We start from the raw sequence: 19800 nt of genomic DNA, 5'->3' as shown, positions 1-19800 counted from the left end.
TTCATGAGGAAGGAAGGAGGGAAGGTTTGTTTGACTTGGTTGTGCTGAATTGGTTGACTATTTAGCAAGAGTTAGAGAAGATAATTAGGGTTTAAGGCTCATGAACAAAAGCTGGTCAGTTTTGAGACAAGGATTAATAGGAAATTAAGTGCCATTAATGCCTTGTTCCCATTCAAAAATTTGTGAATTATGCATGCCCTTGATGGTGCATGTCTTGGCCGTGTATAGAGGGGCAAAGGGGGAACTTTGCTTCAGTTTTTGGGAGAACTATAAGGCTGAAAGGAAACCTAATCAACCACTCTTGTTTTGCCCACACAATTCAGAAGTGAAAAAGAAAGAAAAGAAGAGAGAAAGGGAGAGGGAGAGTGGCGGCTAGAGAGGAAGAAAGGAGAAGAGCAAGAGTGAAAGCAAGTGTGATCAAGAGGGAGAGGAGGAGACCAGATCAAGGTTGGAGGTGCAGCAAAGAGTAGCCCTTTTCATTTATCTTTTTCCAGAACCAAACCTTCATCTCTCTCATTCCAATCAACCAAGGTAAGGGTAGAGTCTAGGTTTCTTGATGAAAATTTCATGAAAGCATGATTAAAGGTTGAATCTTTATGAAGATGAATGATGTATGAGAATGCATGAGAGGTTTAGGGCTTGATTATCTGCCATATGCACGTGATGCCTACTGTTTAAGATGATGAGATGATGGATGCCATGCCTCTTTGCAAATCACTATCATAGATGTCACCCTTGCTATGAGTTTTGCTTAGATCCGATTCATGATGATTCATATGCCTAAGATTGATTAAATTCTTAATGATTATGATGAGATGTTGCTACTGGAATTTAGAGGAGGAATATGTGTTGTATGTTTGCTGGAACATGGCCTAGAAACCTTGGACTCAAATGGTTAGAAATTAATTTGAAGGTAAAAGTATCACTGCCAGTTTTCTGTACTGGACAGCGAGCTTCAGAGCCTAATATCACCTAATTATGGGTCTCAGATGAAAAAGTGATAAACTATAAAATTGTAGATTTTCCAAATTGCTTTCCAGGCATGTATAGTATGTCAATTTCGGCTGAGAAATGAATTCTGGAGACCAGTTTTAATGCACACTGTTCCTGCTGTCTAAATGCTAGGGTTCGAGTAGAAGAGGAACTTGGACAGCAAGGAGCAGATTATCCAAGCTTCATTCTTCCATTCTTTTCAGATCAAGAAATCAAGGTAAGGGCTGATCTCTAGGACATGGGTAGAGTTTAGGGATTTCTATGTGAAAAGCTATGATTTCATGTGTACAAAAATGCGGTTTTGGTGGATTGTTCTTTAGCTTTTTGATGTATTGATTGTTGCTGATTGCTTCTGGAATTTTTACCATATTTGTGAAGCTTCTGTGATTCCATGATCAGTAGGTTAATGTTTGGCAAATGACCCTAGGTTTTATGTATGAAAACCATGATTTTATGCTAGATTTGTCTAGATTATCACATGTTTTTAACAAGCAATTTGTAACATGATCTTTGCTGGATTTTTGGAGAGTATATGCTTGTGTTGTTGGCTGGACATTGACTTGTGAAGTTGAGATGGAAGAAAGGAAGTGTTTTAGAAAACCTTGGACCCTTTAGGGTTCAGCCGAGCCACTTTTGTGGTTGTTGGCAAGTTTTCTTTCTTCCGATTCATGCACAAGTTTATGTGATGGCTTGATTGGTTAAGTTACCATGATCTAAGTGTTGATATGCATGAGAACATGTGTAAGTGCCTTAGTATAACTTATAATTGCTTATGTTGGATATTGCCAAAAGGTCGCTCATCTAGCTGTAATCCCTTTTGGTGCTGTGATTTTTACTGTCATTTGAGTTGTATAAGTTTTGTGAAAATGTTAAGACTCTAGGTTGACTCAATAGAGCCTTTAACAAAGAGAAATGAGAACTTAATCGCTTACAAGTAAAATGTGAATAATTGGATATAGGTCAGGTAGACTATGGTCCATGAGAACGATGGGCTTGCACGCGAGGGAGTTATTTGGGTTGACTGCGGTCTCCCGTGAACCTAGTGGGCCGGTGTGGCTTCACGTGATTTGGTTGACTGTTGGTTAATCCGCAAGTGTACGGAATTCACCCGGTTTTAAATTATCGAACCACAGGGAATTGGTGTGGCAATTCAGTTTAAGATTCGAGTTCACGGTTGGAAAGCAAATAAAATTCAGTTTTAAGGGTTGATTGTTCAAGTGATTGAGTGACAAACTTAAGAAATGTAAGTGTGTGATAACAATGGTGATCTTGTCTTGGGTTCTTGCTTAACTAAATCAGTTTTAAATTAACCTATTCTTCCCACAAAAATTCTGAGTCTCTCCTTGATGTTATAGCCTATGTAATCATCTATCAATGCCTTGTATAGACAATCCTCTAAAGTCAAAAGATAGGTTCAATTCCTTGACAACCTAAACATTTGCTAAAGGCAGTAAGCATGCAATTCAGGCCAACAAACCCCAACCCCTACTCTATTCCTAGTAGCAAGCATAGAAGAGGTAATCCCATATCATGTCCCTAATCTATAACAAATTTCCATTATATTATAGAAAAGCATAAAGCTAGCTCATGATCTAACTTGAAACATAAAATATAGATATGGAATTCAAGGGTTTACTCAGAAGATTCATGTGAAGAAAAAGGAAATAAGATTAAAACATCAAGAGTCTTACAAGGAACCCAAAGCAAAAAGGTGTTTAGCCAAACATGGCTATGAAATCCATACAAGAAAATAAGGATAAAACCTGGATCATGAGACTTAGAGAAAGCTCCTCAAGCTCCAGAACTAAAACCCTATCTTCTACCTTATTACCATATGTGAATTTGACAAAAGGTCCCAAGAGAAATGTCTAGAAGCCAATTTATAGGCAAAACATGCGAGTCTGGGCGCTCAGGCGCCAATTCAGAGCGCCTGAGCGCCAATTCCAGCCCTAAAACATGCTCTCTGGAGGTGTCTGGCGCCTAGGCGCCAATTCCAAAAGCTTCAGGAAATTGCACTAGCGCCTAGGCGCCAATTCCTAGCGCCTAGGCGCTCAAGCTTCGCTGGAACAGACTTTTCAGCTCCTTGTAACTCCTCTTTCAAGCTTCTTTAAGCCCTCCTTCAATTCCAAGCTTCTTGGCCTTCCTCATCCAACAGTTTCAGACCTGGTAACTTAGGCACAAAGTAAAAGAGATATCTAGAAGCTTCAAAGAGTTAATTAGCAAGGAGAACCTTCAAATAACATAAGAAAATCATGCAAGTCCTAAACTTACTTAAAATGCTAGAAAAGTCCCTATAAAACTACAAAATCACCAAAACAAAGTAAAAACACAAATAAAGATAAAAATGCATGAGAATGCATGAAACACTACATGAGACTCAACAAAAAGACTCAAAACAAACTAAGAAATGACCCTAAAAACACTACTAAACTAGGGTCATCATTGACTGCGGTCACCGTGAACTTTGTGGATCATTGCGGCTCCACGTGATTTGGTTGACTGCAGTCACCGTGATAACCGTGCCTCTGCGGAAGCACGAAGATGGCCATGGAAGATTTGGTGGGTTGTGTGAAGTGAGGAACCGATAGATGACTAACTAACATCTTAAACCCTAATGTAAAAGAGATAATTATTTTTTTTTAAAAGTGTGGAAGTTGTTTCATTATATCTATCGTATTATGTGTTTTCTTTTAGATCTGACCCTTTCTTGTTTGCTATGTGTTTATTTGGGGGGAGGGTAGATGGCGTCAACGACAACGACGTTCGTGCCTCGCTGGAGGCTGAGACTTGATGAGCGAGCGTTCTTTTGGAACTTCATTTTATTTTGTTGAGTTTTATGAGAACTTGAGTAACTGATGTAAACTATTTACTTCCGCCGTGGTTTTTCCATACGTGGGTGTGGACACGGTTTTCTTTATTTACTTACAGTTGATTTTATAACGGTTGATGTTTTATCCTTTTATGAGTTTAATGCAAAACGTATTTCTTTAACCCGCTGTTTATGGTTATGTTATGAATCAGCGAAAATTCTTTACGAAAATTGGTTAATTAGTTACTGTGTAACGCTCGAGAAATCGGGGCGTTACAGTAGTAGGTCAAGCTACATGCCAATTGGGTCCTGAAGCTCCTGCTCAAGGTCAAGGTCTAGAGCAAGTAGTTCCGATTGCAGAACGGGGCTGTGCCGTTCATTGTGTGTACGCTCCTGAAGAACTTCAAGTACTGGCAGAGTGGAGATTCGACCTCGACAATCTTGCTGCAAATGGGTATGATCTCCGTCCTGAAGTCCGTGTTCAAGGCTGGGAAAATTACTTCAACAGGCTTCGAGGACCGGTGTACGACAAATTGGTTAAAGAATTCTGGAAACATGCTGACTGCGATGACACTCAGGTGGTCTCCCACATTGCTGGTAGGAGGATCATAATTACTGAGAAATCATTCGTGAATCTGCTGGGTGCAGAGACTGCACGTGGGTATCGATTCCAACTCACTGAATCGAAGCTGAAACCCAAAACGAAGGATGAGACCAACAAGGCCCTATACACCACATACAAACCGGGCAAAACTGATTACAAGGTGGTGATCTTCATCCCAAGCTCAGAATATGGCACAAAATTCTGCTGCACTGTATCAACCAGAGGCCAAAGGGCAGTTCCTCAGATTACATCAACTTCAACCAGAAGGCGATGTTGTTTTTCATCCAAGACAAGCAGAAGATCTGCCTTCCCTACTTGCTGTTCTCTTACTTGAAGGAGTGTATTAAGAAGTCCAGAACTACTGCCTCCATCAAGTTAGCAATCAAGTATATCCCTTTTGGGAGGTTGCTATCAGATCTCTTCATTGAGAGCAACCTTGTGCAAGATCTGGTCAATGCTGGATGTGTAGAGGATTTGACCACCATTGTCAGTGATGTCTTCACTGCCAATTCTCTGAAGAAGATGGGTTTAGTCCAGCAGAAAATTGCCCCAGCTCATGAAGACACATCTTCTGAAATCAGAAAAAGACGAGTCCCTCTGAATGACTATCCTCTGTGGACACAGGCAGACAACCCTGAAGCTATTAGGTGCTATGTTGAAGACCTAAGGGCTCAAGGCTTTGAGATTGATTTAGATGAATTCTTCAGAAGACTGCCGCCTGCTCCAGATTTTGACTCTCCTCCCAAGAGGAAAGCCCAGAGGAAGATGGTCTTAGAAGAATCCTCTGAGGAATCTGATGTCCCTCTGACAAAGAAGAAGAAGGCTGACCAGCCAAAGAGGAAACATGATAAAACCAGCAAGCCAGATGAAGGTAATGATGGTGATAATGATGGTGGTCCTTCTCCTCCCAAGAAGAAGAAGAAACAAGTCAGACTTGTGGTGAAGCCTACAAGGGTGGAACCAGCTGCTCAAGTGGTCAGAAGGATTGAAACTCCTTCCAGAGTGACTAGGTCATCAGCACAATCATCAAGTAAGTCTGTTGTTGATTCTGATGGTGATTTGAATTCATTTGATGCACTCCCCATCTCTGCTATGCTCAAACGATCCACAAACCCACTCACTCCCATTCCTGAATCCCAACCAGCTGCACAAACCATCTCTCAACCCAATTCACCCCCGTCTTCATTTTTCCAACCTTCTCCAAACGAAGCACCTCTCTGGAATATGCTTCAGAACCAACCTACCGGACCCTCTGATCCAACCTCACCTATCACCATTCAATACAATCCAGAATCTGAACCCCTTACCCTTGAACCTGAACTCACAATTCCTGTTCAACTAGAACCTGAACCCAGAACGTTTGATCACTCTGTTCCCAGAGCATCAGCACGTCCTGTTGTCAGAACCACTGATACAGATTCTTCCAGTGTCTATACCCCTGTATCATTCCCAACCAATGTGGCTGACTCCTCCCCTTCCAACAACTCTGAATCCATTCGTGAATTCATGGAGGTCAGAAAAGAAAAGGTGTCTACCTTAGAAGAGTATTACCTCACCTGTCCAAGCCCTAGGAGATATCCTGGCCCTAGACCTGAACGTCTAGTTGACCTAGATGAACCTATCTTGGCCAATCCTTTACATGAGGCAGGCCCTTTGGCTCAACAAGCTCAACCTGACCCTGTCCAACAAGAGCCAGTTCAACCAGACCCAGAACAATCTGTGTCTAACCACTCTTCGGTTAGATCGCCCAATCCTCTGGTTGACACTTCTGAACCACACCTAAAACAATTAAAACAAATGCATGCAAGATAGATGAGAGGGGTTCAAGGCTTTGATTAAGAGGGAAGATTCTCGATCAGATACTTCATCATAGCTTCCATTCTGCTAAAATCTGCCTACTTTGTTCACTCTGAACAAGTCCTTGTTGCTCAACCATCTGAAACAATCTCTGTTGATCATCTTGAATTCTGTCAATCATGGCAGCAAGAGTAGCAACTTCTGGATGAGGAGAAGGTTCTGGAGCTTGAGCGGGGGTAGGGACTTCTGCCTCTGATGGAATTTCAGCATCAACTTGAATTGGCACTTGCTTCTCAACTTCATTAACATCTGCATCTTCCAGAATAACTATTCCGTCAGAGCTGTCTTCTGCAACCTCTGCTGGAATCATCTCAGCATCTTCTGAGGTACATTCAGAGACAACATAGTTTCTTTCAGCCATAGCTCTTCTCAAAGATTCACAAACCCTGTGCAGCACTCTCTACCTTTGCTCATAAGCTCTCTTAGACGCATCATGAACTCTCAGACGTTTCTCACTGCTAAGCTGCTTCTGAAATTCATAAGCTATGCTTTCTGACCATCTTCCGAAGGCAGGCCACAGACCATCAACTAAGGAGGCATCAAACTGATTATCAGTTACCTGATATAACCATTGCAATCTTCTGGTTGCCTCTTCAGATTTTGAGGTCGGAAGGAGGTTGCCAAGGTCAGGACAGGCAGAGGAGTTCTGGTTGCATTTGAGCTTGAAGCATTGGAACTATTAGTTCTGGGTTGTCCTAAAGGAGTAGAATCAATCTTATGGTTCTTCTCTATTCCTGAATGGTCAGATTCATCCATATGCTCAGCTTCAGAGATCGTTACTTGCCTTTGCCTGGAGGTAGCAGTCTTCTCAGGTGAGGTAAAACTCAGATCTCGTGAGTTTACTGCAGAATAGTTGGACAAGGATACATAGGAAGTTTCAGCAGCATCTTGGAGTTGATCTTCAAAGTTGGAAGCTACTTGTTGAATATGCTTCACATTGAAAGGAGGTTCAAGGATCTGAACATCATCATCCTCTTTTTCTTCCTCAGCAGGGATCTCACCAGTTTGAGTTAACAGGAGGGTTTTTGAAGTGGATGGAAGCTTGGGAGTGAAATGTTGAACCAAATTTCTCAGGGTAGCCTCACTTTGAACGATACCTTGAATGAAAGAATTGAAAGAAGGTACAGGTTCAGTTGTGGTGGATGTGGAAGAGGTTTGAATTTGCATGGATGGAATGGTAGTGGTAGCTGTTTGGATGTTTGATTGGGGGGCTTGTGTTTCAGCTTGAGAGAAAGCTTGTGTTTGAGGTTCTGTTTGAAAGCAGAATCTAAATTAATGCTTTTAGTAAGTTCCTTACTTGATTCTCTGAGAAAGGTGGATCTGGTGGGTCTAGCAGTCCTTGCAGGATCTGAAGCTGTCTTTGATCTCCTTTCTCTTTGTACTTTTGAGATCTTTTCAGATGCTTGCTTTGGTCCTGACTCCTTCATCTGAAGTGGACCCTTCAGAGGCAGTTTCAGCCTCTTCCCTATGGGCTCGACATCTGAATCAGTGGATTCTTCAGCTTCTGCTGATTCCCTTATGACTTGGGAGCACATTTTCAATGATCTCACAGTCATCCTGCTCAACTTCTTCTTCAACTTGAGCTGTTTGAGTTCTTTGCCTTTTTACCAGAGGAACATCATCTTTGGTTTCCTCATCAGATGATTCTTCAATAATTGCTTTCCTCTTGACATTCTTTCTAGGTGGAACTTCTTCTTCTTGGGTTCCAGAGGGAGAATCCATAGAGCTCTCAGAATCATCAGATTGAGATTCCTCATATGACTCTTCTGGAGTTCTTTCAGGAGAGGGTTCTGGAACTGGTTCCCTGATGACTACAGACTTTGATGCTGCTTTTATTTTCTTGGTCTTCTCTATCAGAATCCCTTTGCCTTTGGGATCTGAAGGCTTGCTAATTGTTCTCTTGGCTCTCCTTGTTGGCATTTCAGGAGGACTGTCAGGAAGAGTCCTGACAAACTCTTCAAGAGTGATTTATCTCCATTGCTTCTGAGCATTCTTACATATTCCAGAATGCTTGCTGGATTGTCCTTCTTGGACCCGAGAGGATAGTCATCAATAGGGTAGTTCTTCTGACGAACCTCTTCAAATGTATCTTCTGTAGGCTCAACTTGGACTTTCTCAATGATTTGCATTCTTTTCAGCTTGGTCCCATTGAGAGCATCGCCAATGGACATGGCCAGATCTTCATGAAGTCCAAGGTCTTGACTAGTTTATTCTGGATGAAGATGTCTGAAAGCAACCTTTCATAAGGAATGTAAGAAATTGACCTCTTGTTCTCAGTAGTTGTGGTCCTTGACTTCTCAACACATTCCTTCAAATAGTTGAAAAGCAGAAACGGCAGACATATAGGCTCACCCTTAGAAATATAGTACATGATTACCTTTTGAGTTGCATTAAGGTAATCAGTTCCACCGGTTCTGGGGTGAATGCAGGATATGAAAATCTTCTGCCAAATCTTCATGTTTGGCTTCAAATCCTTTATGTTATACGTGGTCCTCTCCAGAGACCAATTGTCATAAATCTCCTTATTGACTAAGTTCCTCATCCCAGGAACATTAGCATCAATGTTTTTGATCTTTTTTCCTTGCTAGAACTCCATACCCAGCAGCTTTGCAATGGACTCTTTTGAAATCACAATCTTCTTGTCCAGCACATGAGAGACGACATAGTAGTCGTTGCAAACTGCGTTTTTTCAGAATTCTACAACCAGTTTGTAGTAAATCGGACCACAGAGCCTATCAAAGTAGCCAGACCACCATTGCAAGTTGACTTGATCCCTGATATCAAACCCATGATCAGCCAGGTTGTCGAAGTCCACTCTCGCTTCGTTGCACACAACCAGTTCTTCAGCTTTCTTGACGCAGGTAACAACATTGGGTGTGTTCAGAATTTGTTGTGCTTCTTCAAATCTCTGAGTTTCTTGGTCTTCGGCAGTTGGTTTGGAAGAAGTAGTAACACGTGCTCTTGATTTCCTTGATTTGCCCATTATTCTCAGGTAGTGAGGTTTAGGGTTCAGAGAGAAGGGAATATTGGAGAGAGGAGTATGAATGAATGCAATGAAGGTATGAAAAACGGTAGAAAGGGGGGGTTTGAATAACGTTTTCAAGATAAAGCTTCCACCTTAAAGATTTTGACAAATCTTTCGAGAACTTAAGTGCTAAAGATAAGAGATAGAAAAGCACACAAGGATTTTATCCTGGTTCACTTGATAAATCACTCAAGCTACTCCAGTCCACCCGTTAAGGTGATTTCTTCCTTCTTAGAATGAAGGCAATCCACTAATCAGGTAAGAGTTACAACTGCACTTGAAACCTACAAGTGACTAACAATTACACTGACTTAGCTCACACTAAGATTCACTCTCTTAGTCTTCTCCAGGATCCGATCAACCTTGATCTCCTAAAGGAACTAAACAAACTGTTTATCAAAGAATTGTTTACAAGAGATTTGCTTCTAAAAAGCTAATAGTAAACTCAATGAATTTCAGATGAAAGAAAGCTTAGAAGAATTTGAATTTGTCTTACGCGTATGTGAATGCTTCTAGCCGCTTCTTTCAGTCTTCAGCCTCTTTATATACTCCAAGGATTAGGGTTGAGCGTTGCATGGGAAATGCTACCGTTGGAGGGCAGTTCTGAAAAATCTAGCTTCTGCTGTGTCTGAGACTGTTAGGTAGGTCGTCAGGAAGGTACAGTTGCTTTTGTACTTGGATAGCGACTTGACCTTTAAACCTAGGAGACTTCTGATCAGGAGAAAGCTTCATGTTGGAACTTGTGAAGCCGGTTGATCAGAGTCAGAGGGAAAGCCCAGATCCTCTGACCATTGTTTCTTCTGATTCTGAACTCAGAGGGAAGTACATGGTCTTCAGAGTATCTTGCTTCTGGACATCAGAATTTCACTAATCAGCTTCTGGATCTTCAGAGTCTTCTACACCATCAGAATATCTGAGCCTTCAGTGTTTCTTGGTTATCAGACTTTCTGGATCTTCAGAACTTCTAGTGACTGAGTCCACATCAGAGTTTGTATAACTTCAGAACTTCTGAAGCTTTTCCACTGTTCATACTGAACATGGTGAATGCGAAAGCGTTGCTTGGGTCGCTCTTTATACACAGTGATTCTGATTTGTGTGAGATTGAGTTAAGGTCAGAGCCTGTAAATAGCACACTCAGAAAAACACGTAAGAGTACCACAATTGTTCATATCAAAAGGTTAACTTGTAATCATCAAAACATAGAGTTGTACTACTAGATCAAAACTTGATCTTACATGCAATGCACACAAAGAGTTTGAAAACCGTCTGTGTAAGTGTGTGGAAGATCGTGTTTGAAAAGTGTGTATAGTCGGTTTAATGGTAAGACACAAAAAAAATAAAGGCAAGATCAACGGTTGTAAAATAGCTAGTATGAAAATAGCATAGTGGAGGAGAGTAGGCATCATAATTATAGCAGATACACCACGCGACTCAAGGAACTATGTCACAAATGAAGTGACACGTGTATTGTTGCCTACCACAGAAGTTTAACCAGTGGGTTAAGTTCTAAAACCTTTAGATCTTTCAGAATAACCAAAAAAATAGCATTTTAAAGCTTTAGAATCGAATTTACCCAATTGCTCCTTAGTGTTGAGCATGTAGCAAGTACTTCCAAATGGATGGAAGTAAGAGATATCAGGTTATCGTCCTTTGCATAGCTCATAAGGAGTCTTCTCCAGAATTGGTCTAACGGAGATTCTGTTCTGGATATAGCATGCAGTGTTGATTGCTTCTGCCCAGAAGTGCTTAGCCATACTTGATTCTTGTATCATGGTGCGAGCCATCTCCTGAAGAGTTCTGTTCTTTCTTTCAACAACTCCATTTTGTTGAGGAGTGCGAGGACAGGAAAAGTTGTGAGAGATTCCTTGGGAGTTGAACAATTCTTCAAAAGCTTTGTTCTCAAATTCTCCACCATGATCACTTCTGACAGTAATCACTGAAGTTTGGAACTCCTTCTGAACTTGGATAATGAAGTTGGTAAACATAGTGTGTGTTTCATCTTTGTGCCTTAGGAACTTTACCCATGTCCACCTGTTGTAGTCATCTACAATAACTAACCCATACTTCTTTCCTCCAATGGATTCAGTTTTCACTGGTTCAAAGAGATTAATGTGAAGTAGCTCAAGGGGTCTTGTTGTAGATACCACATTCTTTGCTTTAAAGGGCTTCTTGGTGAATTTTCCCTTCTAACAAGCTTCACACAGAGCCTCTGATGAATACTTCAGACGAGGCAATCCTCTGACGAGGTTTAGCTTGCTGAGTTGAGAGATCTTCCTGAGGCTGCTATGCCCTAGGCGTCTGTGCCAGATCCATTGCTCATCATTAACTGACATGAGACACTTGACCTTCTGAGATAGCAGTTCAGAGGATTTGATTTTGTAAATATCATTTCTTCTCTTCCCAGAAAACAGAACAGATCTATCTGTTTGACTGACAGCTTTGCAGCAGGTTTGATTGAAGATCACATCATAACCTTTGTCAACTATTTGGCTTATGGTGAGCAAGTTATGCAATAAACCTTAAACCAGAAGTACATCATTAATAACTGGAATTTTTCCATCTCCTATGAAACATTTTCCAATCATTTTTCCCATCTGGTTTCCTCCAAAGCCAACGTCTCCTCCTGACTTAAGCGGTACCAGCTTTTGGAATATAGACTTTATGTCTGTCATGTGTCGCGAGCATCTACTGTCCAGGTACCATGACAGGTGTCTTAACTGAGCTGCATAATATGTCTGCAACAGGAATAATTTTTGTCTTAGGTACCCATATCTTGGGTCCTTTCTTGTTAGTTTTCCCAGAAGTTCTTGGAACTTTGGGTGCAACAGGAGGATAATATAGAGGAACCTGATTATAATATTTAGACATGTCAAGTTTTAAATTTTCCCTTTGGTTTTACCACCTTTGGTGTAACCTTTTCTGGAATGACAGTGCCGGCGGGAACGAAATCCTTATGGAATGGTTCGCGTTTGGGCTTAGATGACTCATCTCTCATGGATTGAGAGTAGCCAAGGCCACTGTTCTCATTTCTGCTTATGCCATAGATCATTGAAGCCATAAGACTTCTGTCTATGCCCTTGGCTAGGAACCTTTGAAACGCTTTCTCATATAATGTCTCATGCTTAACATCAGATGATGCAAGTTGATCTTCTAGCATGGCATTTTTAGCACGAAGAACAGAGTTGTATATTTTAAGAGAATAGTTCTCTTCTATGAGTTCAGAGACTGACTTCTCATGAACTTCTGATGAACTGGTTTTAACAGCATATTTTCTTTTAAGCTCTTTATGTTTATTTAACAGAACATCATGTTTCTCCATTATTTCAGATAATGCAGTTCTTAGCTCAGATGGAGAAAAATTAGAGAATACCTCATCGTCATTCTCAGAGTCTGAGTCATCTTCTGAAGCTTCAGCACCTCTGCTGGTGGTAGCCATCAGAGCTTCCACAGCTTCATCTTCTTCTGACTCAGCTTCATCAGAGTCAGTCGCATCAAAGGTCACGAGAGCTTTCTTCTTGAAGACTTTTCTTGGTCTCTTGTCCTTCTTTAGCTTGGGACAGTCACTCTTGTAGTGCCCATATTCCTTGCAATCGAAGCAAGTGACTTCCTTTCCATATGACTTCTTCTGACCAGATGAAGATTCAAATCTTTCTGAACTTTTCTTTGGTCCTTTGCCTTTGCTATGTCTGTTCTTCCAGAGTTTGCTTAATCTCTTTGTGAAAAAAGATAGCTCTTCATCACCAGACGCATCTGATAGCTCTTCAGAAGAATCTTCCTCTTCTGCCTGATAAGCTTTCGCTTTGTCAGATTTTGACTTAAGAGCAATAGATATGTCTTTCTTTTGAGGCTTGCGCTCTTTGAGTTCAATCTCATGGCTTCTGAGATGACTCACGAGCTCTTCTAACTTCAACGAGTTCAGATTCCTGGAGAGTTTCAGTGCAGTGACAAAAGTCATTCACTCCTTAGGCAAACTTCTGATGATCTTTTTGACATGATCACCAGTAGAGTAGCCCTTGTTTAGCACTCTGATTCCAGCAATCAGAGTTCGAAACCTTGAGTACATCTCTTCAATGGTTTCTCCAGATTCAATCTTAAACTGCTCATATTGTTGTATGAGAGCAAGAGCCTTGGTCTCCTTAACCTCTTCATTTCCTTCATGCGTGATGACTAAGGAGTCATAGATGGATTTTGCTGTTTCTTTGTCAGAGATCTTCTCATATTCAATATATGATATTGAACTGAATAGCATAGACTTCGCCTTGTGATGATCCTTGAAACGATTCTTCTGAGCGTCAGTCATTTCAGAACGGGGGATCTTCACTCCTGAAGCATCTACTGGATCAGTATAGCCTTCCATGACCATATCCCAAAGATCTGGGTCAGTGTCAAGGAAATAACTCTCTATTCTATCTTTCCAGTACTCAAACTTTTCACCATCAAAGATTGGTGCTCTGAGTTGGTTGTTGTTGTCAGCGGAAGTATTGGCTTGGGCCATCGTTGTTTTTCACACTAGGTTCTGGATCACTGAACACTGTTAGGTGTTTAAATCAGAACCGGAGCTCTGATGCCAATTGAAGGTGCGAAAAACACTAGAAAGGGGGGGTTTGAATAGAGTTTTTGAATAAAGGATATACTTTTGAACTTTTTTCAAACTCAATGATAAGAACTAGGTGCTGAGGGATAATAAGTGAAGCACGCAAGTATTTTATCCTGGTTCACTTGAGATAAAAGCTCAAGCTAATCCAGTCCACCCGTGAAGGTGATTTCTTCCTTCTTCTGATGAAGGCAATTCACTAAAATCAATTAGTGTTACAACTGCACTTTGCTACCTGCTAAGTGACTAACAATACACTGATTTTCTCACTAGTATCCTCTTAAGAAGCTGATCTACCGATCCTCTTAAGACTAGCTAAACACTGAATCAACCTTGATTCAGTCATCTCAAGATCCGACCAACCTTAGTCTCTTAAGGAACTTTACAAAGAAATATAAAGGTTTCGGGTTTACAAGAAATGCTTCTAAAAAGCTAATAGTAAACTCAGATGTTTAAGAACAGTGAAGAAATAATGCTAAGGGATTGGTTTGAATAAGTTGAATGATTTCAGCAAAGTTTCTTAGCTTCTTTCTTCTTTCTTCAGCCTTTAAATACTCCAAGGCATATGATGTAGTCGTTGCTAGGGTTTTGTCCGTTGGAGTGGCAATCTTGTAATATCAGACTGTTAGGCTGAACGAGGTAGGTGGCGGACAGACTGAGGCTTGTATGATTTGTATTATGACAGCGACCTGTCCTTTCACCGGCTGACTTGAGATCTAGAGTGCTTCAGATGAACGTTGGTGAAGCTTCTGATCATAGTCAGACGGAAGCTTGGATCCTCTGACCTTGCAACTTCTGCTTCTGAACAAGTTCCTCAGAACTTCTGAACGTCAGAGCTAAAATAGCTTTGGTCTTCAGATGCCAACTTCTTTCAGGTCTTCAGAACTTGAGTCTTCTACTTCTGGACCGTTCCGCTGGAACATCTGGTCTTCAGAACTTCTGACTCCGGTTCTTCAGTACCTCTTGAGAGCTTCCATCTTCAGAACTTCTGAAGGATTTGTCACTGTTCTGAACGAACATGGTAAGCTTTAGAGCTCTCTTTTTAGTATCCCTTGGTTCTTCTTCTTCTGAATGAATAGGCTTGAGTCAGATTCAGAACCTGTTTGTCACATCTAAAAGAGACAAACGTTAGAGTACCACAATTGTTCATCATCACAAACCTTAATTGTATTCATCAAAATATAAAGATGCAACCACTGATCAAACCTTGATCTTACAAAAATGACACGAAAATGATAATCTTTGATGCTTATCCAAGTTATCATCAATAGAAGGCAGATTTGAATTGCTATTTATATTTCCAAAAAATCCAGTAGACTGATAAGTCATTCCAGGATCAGTATTAGCATGGCCATTAGCATGTCTCAAGCTTTCACAATGTACAACATCCATAGCTACGCCATATAAAGGCCAATTAGTAACGTTAGGTTAAAGAGTTACATTTTAATAGAATCAACAACCTTACTTCTAATATTATAATATTAGAACCTGGTGGACTTCTTCAACTTGAAAACTAAAACTCTTATCTATCAAATGAGGTACTTTCAGAATCAAATTATAAAAAAATTGGCTCAAGTTTTTAGAAAGTTGTGATAAGACTTGTCCTCAGTAACATTTTTGTTTTTTTTTTATGCTAGTAACATTTTTGTTTAGTCTATATAAAGGGGTCTAATGGTCGTATTGTAAGAGGATGCATATTACATGGCAGAGTTCTTTTGTTTCTTTTGGTAAATAGCTCACATAACATATTTTAGTTATCAAAACAATATACGCTTTCTTCTACTTCCAACCTGGGGTGAGAAGTGTTTCAAGTCTCATTCTTCTGTCAACATTTTAGTAGCCCATCCAAACTAATTGGTGCTAAATAAAGTGGAACATTAGGCCCACAGCCACATAGACAAAAATGAAGTTCTTCATGTTCCCTTATGAATCATCATTTAATCCAGAAAGAAACTTTATCATTTCCTCAATTGGTGCATGCTACATGAGAAGGTAGATTTGGACATGCTACATGACATGATACTCCTCAATTAAAAATACTAAATATACATAAAGCTAATGCGTAGTGGTTAGCTAACAAATAATGATGACCCTTAAACGCACTTAATGCATAATAACTCATGACCATTCGTTTTTGTAACTGTCAAACCTTTAATTAAAAGTGACTTTATTACTAACAGTAACTCCCATTTAAGTGATTTAATAGTGCTCAAAACAGAAGCTGAAAAATGATTAAATATCAGGACTATTTTAAACGGAAGAAGAGAAACAAAGCTGATTTTCTTAATTCTTGAAGATATATGTATATATGAGCAGCGAACTTACACTGGCCACATGAGCTTTCAGGACAGTAATTGGGTAGTGACATCGTTGTTGCTACCATAAAAGGTCTTTTGTTCATAATTTGCTCAGTTTATTATCCTCTATACACTAAATAAGGCTTTTTAAGTGCGTCGAAATAATAGAACTAATTAACATGAAGAAGATATGAATACATGTCGTAAGGATCTAATTAAAATCCCTGAAGAGAACTTGTATCCTATATGAATACGAATACATGAAGGAAACACATGTATCAATGATTCATAGATTATGTAGACCAAAGAAGGAAAGAAGTCTTTCTACTCACCAAAAAACAAAAGGCTACAGACAGATAAATTCGAGAAACGGGAAACGGCACAGCAGAAGAGCAAAGCTTATGACACTGAAATCCTAGAAGAACACAGTCGACAAAACAACACATTGTGTAAGAACAGAGTAGTGAAAAAGCAAGGAGAACAAAGACGGAAAAGGTGAGCAAAATCAATATGTAGCCTTAAAATTAGTCACTTCGAGCAAAGGTGAGCAATAAAGTGCCAAATAGAGAAGGAAAAAAAGGCAAATCACCTCATCAAGGTATAAGCCAATTTAGAAAGCCTCGCTAGCGTTCTGCAAGACATATGCTTGTCAACCAACATAATTAAAGAGGCAAATGGAAAGTAAACTACGTAATAACAATAAAAAGCATATCAGGTTTATATCAGACCTTCAAACACTTGCACATGTCAGGTGCATATATCATCCTTGTTTAAAACACATATGCTTCTAGTCATAATTAGACATCAAAACTATTAAATATAAATCAGTATGTAGCCTTAAAATTAGTCACTTTGAGAAATATTACTCACTTAGTTTTTTCTTCCTATCATTCTAGTCATAATCAGCTTCTATCTTTCTCGTTATTTTCATGATTTTAATGCCAAAACTTTGTGATGAGCCTATTTCAATTCAGCTTTGTACATAAATTTGAACTCCTATTTCAATTCAGCTTTGTACATAAATTTGAACTTCTCTATTTCTGATACCTTATTTGATCCTCAAGTATTCCATTGGTCACTTTTAAAGATTTCAACTCTAGTTCAAACTGTAAAAATTTTTTTATTCTCGACATTTTCTCAATACTAAAATCACTCTTCTTTGGGCGTTAATTATACAATGAGGTTGTTGTTCCTCTTATTCAAGAGTATCTCCCTTTTCCGTTCTTCAATCTCTTATTTTTCAAAATTTTCTCCTATACAGTTATCTATATATTTTAGACAATATACAAATAGATTTCAAAATTCCAATGTTAAATCTCTCAAATCTGCCTCATGTTATGCTAGCTCTAATTGATTACATAGATAGAAGAGTTATATTTATCTAGATTAAGGGATACTGAGAGTACATTCTATTTATTTGTCTGCAGGAATCCTAAGATTTTCTAATCAGTTATGTATTTAATTGCTTGCAATATTAGAAAGAAAAATAATTCGCAACTTCGACTCAAGAAGTCCAATACAGTAAATGCTGCATTTGAAAACGAAGGTGTGAAATAGGTAACTTAGCGCATATGTATCAAATGGTCATTGCATGTGTAGTTTACCTCTTCAGAAGATTTGTGATCAGTACTTGCTTGGGAAAATCCAATCCTTATAAAGCACAAATGACATCTCCATAGAATTTCTTAAATGGCAAAAGTGTTGCTTCTAGAAAGATACCTGCATTGATGTGGATTAGTTATGCAAGTTCATTTATCATCATGGTGTCATGAAAGTAAGGAGATGATACTTTTTCATCAAAAAAAAAAGAGACAATAATTTATAAATAGGCTGAAAGGACGCTCAACTTTCTCTTTGCAGTTATAATGAAGGGATAAAGGACCACATCAGTATGCAATATGTGAAAGTACAAAGAAATGTATATTATAAATAAAAGTTGTATGTCTGTGTTCATCTACATAACCTTTAGCCAACTGCAACATATTTACATTTGTCCTCAAACTTATGGCAGGGAGCTAAATTTTATGTCAGAAGAGCCAGATATGGATGGCATGAAAGAAGAGGTAGAAGTGTTCTTGAATCCTATAAGAGAAGCAGTATCTTAAATTCTAAATGAGTTTGATTTTTAAGGAATTGAACCACTATCTACCCAAATCATAAAACAATCATTTTGATTGGTGTCTAAAATCCTAAAGTTGCAATTGCAACAGTTAGATATGCAATCCAAGACCAAAGGGACAACAGGATTTAACTAACACAAAAATGGTGTGAAACATACCCTGCAGACACTGCAAACCAATAAGCCACCAAAAGAAGCAAAAGAAAAGCAATATTACAACACCCAGACATTTGGAAATAGATAGGACAACTCTATCAAGATAAAATTAAATAAAACAATGAATTTAATTTGTGTAAAAATAAACAGACAGCATAAAGAACAATGTAAAAAGGAGAGACAAAATTATAAAAACAGTAATCATAAAAATCACCTAGAAAAGTCTATGGGGCAACGGCCAAAGTGGCGTCATGGAACAACCGCACGGTGGAGTTGCTTCTGCCGTGCCCGGCTTGGTGGAAGCTCTCGACAGGGTGCATATGGAAAGGTGAGGAGGTGGCTATTGATGGAGGTAAGAAGGAGGAGGTGACTATGATGGTTCTGTCTGGTTCTGTCTGGAATTTGAACAGACATCAAAGCTGTGAAGGGAGGAGGGGATCTGGAGATTTCGAGAGTGAAAGGGAAAGCTGTGAAGGGGTAGGAAATTGCCTATTGATAGAGAAGGATTAGAGTGAAAGAAATTACTTTTCCGATAGATGAAATGGAAGAGTGAAAGCTGAGGTGAGATTGCAATTTACAGTGGAAGCAACGACATGTCACATCCATCTCTTCTCTATTCGTTCCTAAAGAAATTGCTCTTTACCTTCACCAAACCTATCAAAGAGAGGAATAGAGGGACATAGGAGTGGTGGATTCGTTAAAGAAAAAGTAAGAATTCATTCAAAATTACCTGTTAAAGTATGGGCCTGAACGAAAATTGATTAGATTGCCAAACCCCCTAGAGAAGAATTGAAACACAAAATAATCCTACGAAAATCCAGTCCTAGATAACACAGGTTCAATCAAAGTCAGTTACCTGAAGATCGCTCTCGAGCTCGTCAAGGCTCGTTGATTCATCACAGGCACACTACCTCACAAATCCAACGACGGAGAAGATTGCGAGGAAACGGAGGTGACAGAAACTTGATTCAGAAACGTGAATCGAAACGGAAAAGACACCACCATCTTGATTCAGAGGGATGCCACCATCTTCTGCCTTGAGCTCCGCCAGTTCCTCTCCCACGATTTTTCTCGCTCTCTCTTTTATGTTGATGCTGATGAAAACGGAAGAAAGCTAAAGGGGTCGAAAAACGAAAACGGAAAGGAGCCATGAAATGGAAAACCGAACGTGCAAATACTGCGAGGAGATCTAAAGTGAAAAGGAAAAAAAAAATCAAGTGGCCAAGATTGAACACCACGGGCCAAGATTTGATCTCCAACTAATTATATTGAGATTTACTAAATTGTCCATGGAAAAATCCTAATTTATGTTTAATGATCTATTGATCGAATTACACTTTTACCCT

The 19800-nt window shown here is 39.5% G+C and overlaps 1 protein-coding gene across 9 annotated transcripts; it reads right to left on the bottom strand.

Moving 5' to 3' along the window:
* Window positions 1-2665: 2665 nt before the first annotated feature.
* On the bottom strand, window positions 2666-19698 carry LOC130743069 (uncharacterized). 9 transcript variants are annotated; one of them, XM_057595179.1, is made up of 7 exons: window positions 19311-19697; window positions 19185-19232; window positions 18669-19108; window positions 17784-17898; window positions 16769-16810; window positions 16512-16594; window positions 3163-14994 (listed from the first exon to the last, which is right to left on the bottom strand). In XM_057595179.1, the coding sequence occupies exon 7, from the start codon at window positions 13241-13243 to the stop codon at window positions 12158-12160; it is 1086 nt and encodes a 361-aa protein (XP_057451162.1). In that variant the 5' UTR covers window positions 13244-14994; window positions 16512-16594; window positions 16769-16810; window positions 17784-17898; window positions 18669-19108; window positions 19185-19232; window positions 19311-19697; the 3' UTR covers window positions 3163-12157. The 9 variants fall into 9 exon arrangements, 8 of the variants coding, with proteins under 8 accessions (XP_057451162.1, XP_057451161.1, XP_057451156.1 ...); XM_057595178.1 differs by having other exon boundaries at window positions 19185-19200; window positions 19311-19696; XM_057595173.1 differs by having other exon boundaries at window positions 19185-19696.
* Window positions 19699-19800: the final 102 nt, after the last annotated feature.

This window comes from Lotus japonicus, chromosome 3 (assembly GCF_012489685.1).
Source record: "Lotus japonicus ecotype B-129 chromosome 3, LjGifu_v1.2".
NCBI classification, from domain to species: Eukaryota; Viridiplantae; Streptophyta; class Magnoliopsida; order Fabales; family Fabaceae; genus Lotus; species Lotus japonicus.
This window is presented reverse-complemented; position numbering and strand designations above follow the sequence as displayed.